At 43.7% G+C, this 6,498-nt stretch overlaps 1 protein-coding gene across 1 annotated transcript in view; it reads left to right on the forward strand.

Annotated features, from left to right (window-relative positions):
- Positions 1-6,498, forward strand: part of Dppa4 (developmental pluripotency associated 4) — a 54,163-nt gene that overhangs the window by 25,793 nt on the left and 21,872 nt on the right. The window contains exon 4 of the mRNA XM_055593118.1: positions 1,486-1,557. Coding sequence (XP_055449093.1) covers positions 1,486-1,557 — 72 coding nt within the window. The remainder of the gene's footprint in view (positions 1-1,485; positions 1,558-6,498) is intronic.

Raw genomic sequence — 6,498 nt, forward strand, 5'->3', positions numbered from 1 at the left:
AGAAAGAAAGAAAGAAAGAAAGAAAGAAAGAAAGAAAGAAAGAAAGAGAAACAAAAATATGCTCTCTTTCATGGCACCTCCTAAGCTGTGTCAAGATAGAGTTGTATATCTCTTTTCCAGCCCCAGGCTGTGAGAAACTCGTCAAAATGGCTGATGACCACAGAAGTAGCCCTTGATGCTCTGAGTGAGCAAGAGTTCCGTTGTCCCAGCCAGTGGTGGGAATGGAAATGAAGCAAGGTGTCTTGCTTGACCTGTGCCAGAGTACACCGATGTCGAACAAGGCGCATTCTTCTTACAGAACAAGGAGAACTGCAGAGAAGAGGCACAAGACAGTTTGGGGATGCATTTTGCCTGCCAAACTGGATGCATGTTCTCCACTTGCAGCAAAAGAAACCAGGAGAGAAGAGTCCTGGACTGACTGAGAGATACTTTTGTGTCTCAGCAGGTGGGGCCTAAGAGAGTGAATGGAACCTGCCAAGTTTCCAGTCTCTCTAAAGATGATGCCCACTGATACTGCTGAATGCACCACGTTTCCGCTTTTGCCTCCTTGTCCACTAGAGCTTTAGGGCCATCTGTACATGCCACATGTGTACATATACTTACACACGTATACAAGTAGTTTAAAATAAATAAATAAAAACTAATTGTCTTTATTTGAGGGGTTGGGTTTGGGGTTGTTTGGGGTTTTTTTTGTTTTGTCTTGTTTTGTTTTGTTTTGTTTTTTGAGGTTGTTTGGTTGGTTTGGTTGGGTTGGGTTGGGTTGGGTTGGGTTGGGTTTGGGGTTTCTTTTGTTTTTTGTTTTTTTGTTTGTGTGTGTGTGTGGTGGGTAAAGGGCTCTGTTTTCAGTGCTATATGTTCTCAGCAGTGGCCTAAAGAAAGCATAATATAATTTGAAAAGAAGCAATACTTTTCTACATTTCTCTCTTTTTTAAAAAAGATTTATTTATTTATTATGTATAGTGTTCTGCCTGCATGCCTACAGGCCAGAAGGGAGCACCAGATCTCATTACAGATGGTTGTGAGCCACCAGATGGTTGCTGGGTATTGAACTCGGGACCTCTGGAAGAGCAGCCAGTGCTCTTGACTTCTGAGCCATCTCTCCAGTCCGTGATAATTTTCATAAGCTGCCTTCTCACGATTCAGTTGCTTCTCTTCCCGCTGAATGTTCCCTGTCTGTTAAAAGGAAGGTTTGTCTTTGTCTTTATTTTGATTTGTTCTGTATTTTAGATTTTACTCATTTTTATGTATATGAGTGCCTGGGTATGTATTTGTGCATCTCCATGCGTGCAGTACTCACAGTGGTCTGAAGAGGGCACCCAATCCCCTAGGACTGACGCCAAGGCTGCTTATAAGCCTGCAATGTAAGTGCTGCTGAATGGAACCAGGTCCTCTGGAACAGCTGCCCCTGCTCTTAACCACTGAACCGTCTCTCCTGCCGGGAAAGATACTGATTTCTAAACAGTGTCTCTTTTTTTTTCCTTGTAGATCATGACTCATTTCTGGCTGTTACATTTACATTCCCGCTCCTTGCAGCAAAACACAAGTATCTGCTGACAGGTAGGTGAACTTTTGCTTAGCTGGTTAGACATCTGGGCTGACTTGAATGCACCAGATGTTGCCTAGTTGACAATGCAGTGTTTTCTTACCCATCTGTGTGCTGAGCTTGCCATTTAATTCTCCAGCTGTATCGTTCTCTGCCTCCTCATATAAAAAACATTATTGAACACCACCACCCTTCCTGGGGGGGGGGGGGGGTGAAGTGCTACTTCTTCACTTTTTCCTGTCTGTCCACAAGGATCACTCTAGGTGTCATTTGTAAGTGCCACTCAGGACCTCTTCATTCGGTTTACAACTATTGAGAGCATCTCAGTTATAGCAGTGAGCTCCGCCTTTAAGGAAGGATGAGGCCATTCTGAAGCCGACTGAGCAAATGAGATTGGAGCTTCTAAATCCAGCTGGGTACCACCAAGAGCTTTAGTACAGGCCTTTCTGTCTCTTACAGAATGTTCATGCAAGACAAAAGAGACAAAGAGCATCAGTGAAGGATGATAAACAACTCGTTTGTTTTGTTTTGTTTTGTTTTGTTTTGTTTTGGTTTGGTTTGGTTTGGTTTGGTTTGGTGACAGGGTCTCACCTAGCCCATGCTTGAAGCTCACTCTGTAACCTAGGCTGACCTTGAACCCCAGATCCTCCTGCCTCTGCCTCCCGTATGTCAGGATTTACATGCATGCACCGGTAGCCTATTCTATAAACCACATGTTTTTAACTTTATTTTCCTGGGTTGGATCATTAGCTCAGTTGGTTAAAAAACACTTACTGCTCTTGCAGAGAACCCAGGTCTCAATCCCAGAGCTCATGGCTATCAGATAACACTTGTCTTTAACTCTAGCTCCTAGGGACCTCTGGCCTCTGAGGCCAGCTACACACAGGTAGTGCACAAAAACTCATGCATGCACACAGACAGGCAGGCAGGCAGACAGACAAATAGATGATAGAGTCTAAGCACCCAAACCTATCAAACGTGTTTGATTTCATTAGCAGATATTGTTTAGTTAATTTTTGTGGGTTTAAATCAATTATTAGAGTTCATCCCTTTCAAAAGAATTAGACAGGATCATTAATTATGATTAGTTAATATCTCCGTTAGAAATGTCGAAGCTGAGCTGACCTGGGCATATTCCTGAAATCCCAACACTTGGAAAGTGGCTACACATTAAGTTAGAAGGCATCCTGGGATACATGAGCCCTCATTTAGATAAGGAAAACAAACAAACAATAAACAGGATGTTCAAACTAAGGAGGAAATAGAACCTTTGATTCAACTGTCTCTGACATGAACTCAATGGCAGGCTCTTTGACTTCCCCACCCCCAAGGGAGGAGCAGCCTTGCTAGGCCACAGAGGAGGACATTGCAGCCAGTCCTGAAGATACCTGATAAGCTAGGGTCAGATGGAAGGGGAGGAGGACCTCCCCTATCAGTTGACTTAGAGAGGGGCAGGGAGGAGATGAGGGAGGGGAGGGAAGGTGGGATTGGGAGGGAATGAAGGAAGGGGCAAAATTAAAAATAATAATTAAAAAAAACCCCTTGATTATCTGGAAGAATAAGATACCAAAAACATATTTTCATAATAATAAAGTAATAAACTAATAGACTGGCACTGTGCATCGTTTTCTTCACAGAAGACTTCATTTTCTTGCCATATGGACCCTGTGGTAGACGGTGCCATTACTTCCATTTAACAGAAGTCTATCCATTGCTTTGCCTAGTGAGCTAGTGATGCAGCCTCAGGAGTTTAAGGCTGGCCTAGACAACTTAGTGAACCTCTTGGAAACAAAAAACTGGACTGGTGATACGGTCACAGTTCACAGCGTTTGTTCTTCCAGAGGACGTGAGCTCAGTTCCTAAAGCCCACTTTGGTCTGCTCACAGCCACCTTTAACCCCAGCTACAGGGAATTAAACACTCTCATCTAATCTCATTGCAAAGATATATACATAAACATAAATCTGTTTAAAAAATAATTTTATGTTAACCAATCATTTTATTTACATTGTTCATTCTCCTTGTCCCTGCCTTACAAGGAAAAAAAAACTTTTTTGTTTCACTTGGTTTACTTATTTACTTGCTTGCTTACTTACTTATGTTGGGACCCATAAATAGGTATCTTTACGGCCAGCCCCAAGGGACCTGGCGAACCAGATATCAGGCATCTGTGAAGCTACCCATGGACCACCTGGAATCACCTACGCATGCTCTGTGTCACCTTATAAGAGAACCCGAAGCCCCTCCTCTCTCTCTTTTTCTCTCCTGCTCTGCCCAGAAAAGGCCTTATTGGTTTTTCAAGATGGAGGTTCTCTGTGTGGCCCTGGCTATTCTAGAACCCAAACTGTAAATCAGGCTGGCCTCGAACTCTTTGCGTAGCCCTGGCTGTCCTAGAACTGTAGCTCTGTAAACCATGCCGGCCTCCAACTCAGTTATCTGCCTGCTGAGTTCTGGGATTGAAGGCAAGTGCCACCACAACGGGCTCTCGTTTTATTTACTTATTTATTGAGCATGTTCTAGGGTTAAAGGTAGTGCCCCACATAAGCCTAGGCAAGAGTCCTACTGAAACATATCCCCAGCCACTTCTGACCCTGGTGCCGTAGGTCTCCTGAATAATTCTGATTACAAACTCATAGCACCAGGACAAGCCTTTCCTCTTCTTTTTCTTGGGATGCTGCTACTGTTTGAGACAGGCCAGCTTCAAAATTCCTGTGTAGCTGAGGATGACCTTGAACTCCTCCCTTCCTCTTATCTCAGTGTTTGTTGTCAAGGAGATGGTTAAAGTAGATCCTTGCATTCAGGAAAAACAGCTCCTATCAACAGTTGTTCCCAGGAGTGGTGACACACACTTATAGCCCCGAAGTTTGGGTAGTGAGTTTGAAAACAACCGACACAAAATGAGGCCTTCCCTCAAAGACAACGCAAGTGAAACCAACCCAGTTATTAAGTGCTGAGACCACACAGGTCCTGGGTGCACCCTCCTCTCAGCATCTGTTTAACTGGAATGGGACATCACTAACCCTCCCTCGTAACCAAAGTTTAACCCCTCTCCAGCAACCATGTTCACTTCCCCAAATCTAGTAAGTTGTTCTCCTGGGTTTTTACATTTTCCATGTCTGATCCTTTTCAGCCCCACCAAAATCCCCCTGATTCTGGGCTTCGTGATCTCCAGCATAGAGCCCTAAAACGGGCCCTTTGCAGAGTCAAATTCCTAAAGTGTAACTCCCATCATGCACCTCTCTGTAACACAATGTGCTCATCATTAAATTCCCATCAGCACTAGCCCACAGCAGTCAACGCGCGTCCATTGGAATTGACCCTTAGCCTCTGCTAATGAACTTGCCAACACAAGCAGAAGGTCCGTTTCGCTGTAGTAGTGAGAGAGCATGTTTGCACACACTTTGCTGACATTCCATTCTCCTTTGGATTAGGATATTAAATTCAAACACTGACCTATTTTTCTTCACCAAATGCTTTAGTTTATAACAGAGCATGACCACATTTCTTCATTTCTGCTTTTTCATGTGAATCTGTTACCTATTTATTTTAATTGGCAAATAAAAACTCTGCATTTATGCTGTAAAAAAATAGTGTAGAATGATGGCACTGCCTGTAATATCAGCTGTTCCATAGGCTGAGACAGAAGGGTCACAAATTCAAAGACATGCCTGAACCACAGAGTGAGGTCAAGGCTGGCCTGTGAAGTTAATGAGACACTGTCTCAAAATAAAATTTAAAAGTGAATTAAAGATATAGCTTACAGGTAAAACACCAGCTAGGCTCAATCCTTAGCCCTTTAAAAATCTTACCAACTGACTGAGTGTCCTCAGGATGTATATCCTTGGTATTAGTTAAGTCCTGAGTTCACCCTTTAGCAACAAGCGCTAAAAATTACCATCTGGGACATTTTGTGGTATGGACACAAACTGATATATTCAAATATTCTCATCCTCTCATCCCTTCTTATAAAACTAACCTCTGCCCTGGACAAAGTCGCAAGCTTTCTGGACATTGTCTCTCACAAAAGACCAAACCTCAAACCTACTCCACTATTTTTGTTTGTTTGTTTGGTTGGTTGGTTGGTTTGGGTTTTTGGTTTTTTTTGAGACACGGTTTCTCTGTGTAGCCTTGCCTGTCCTGGATTCACTTTGTAGACCAGGCTGGCCTCGAACTCACAGAGATCTGGCTGCCTCTGCCTCCCAGAGTGCTAGGATTACAGGTGTGCACCACCATGCTGGATTGCTACTGCACTCTTCTTATCTGCAGTCTCTGGACAAAATGTGTGCAGATTCTTAGCATTTATTCAAAGAAATGAAACCCCCAAAACAGAGTAGCAAAGGATTTATGCCGAAACAAAATCAAAGTACAGAGTATCTCCTCTGAAAAAAGGCAGAAATGCAGGAAGGCAGGGAGGCAGCTCCGTGTGTTGGCACACATCTTTAATTCCAGCACTCTAGAGGCAGAGGCAGGAGGATCTCTGAGGCCAACCTGGTCTGCAAAGAGAGTTCCAGGACAACCAGGGCTACATAGAAAAGCCTTGTCTTGGAAGCAACAAACAAACAAACAGGAAGCAACATGCCCTTAATGAAATTTACTGAAGAGCCCATGGTTACTGCCTGGGATTTCCTTTTTTGGATCCATCCCAAATTCTGAAATTCCAATACCCCACCAAAGACTCCAACTCTGACTCCTCTTTCTCCTCTTTCTCCTCCTTCTCGTTCTCCTCCTCTTCCTACGTCTCCTCGTCCTCCTTCTTTATTGTCTAGCTCTGGCTATTTTGGAACTTGCTCTGTAGACCAGGCTGGCCTCAAACTCACAGAGGTCCATTTCACTTTGCCTCCCAAGTTCTGGGACTAAAGGCATGAGCCACCATACCCGTCTGTGCAAAGGACATTTATTTGGTTGATTGGTTGGTTGGTTGGTTGGTTGGTTGGTTGGTTGGTTGGTTGGTTGGTT

The sequence above is a fragment of the Psammomys obesus genome, unplaced genomic scaffold, assembly GCF_907164565.1.
Source record: "Psammomys obesus unplaced genomic scaffold, mPsaObe1.curated_primary_1811, whole genome shotgun sequence".
Lineage (NCBI taxonomy): Eukaryota > Metazoa > Chordata > Mammalia > Rodentia > Muridae > Psammomys > Psammomys obesus.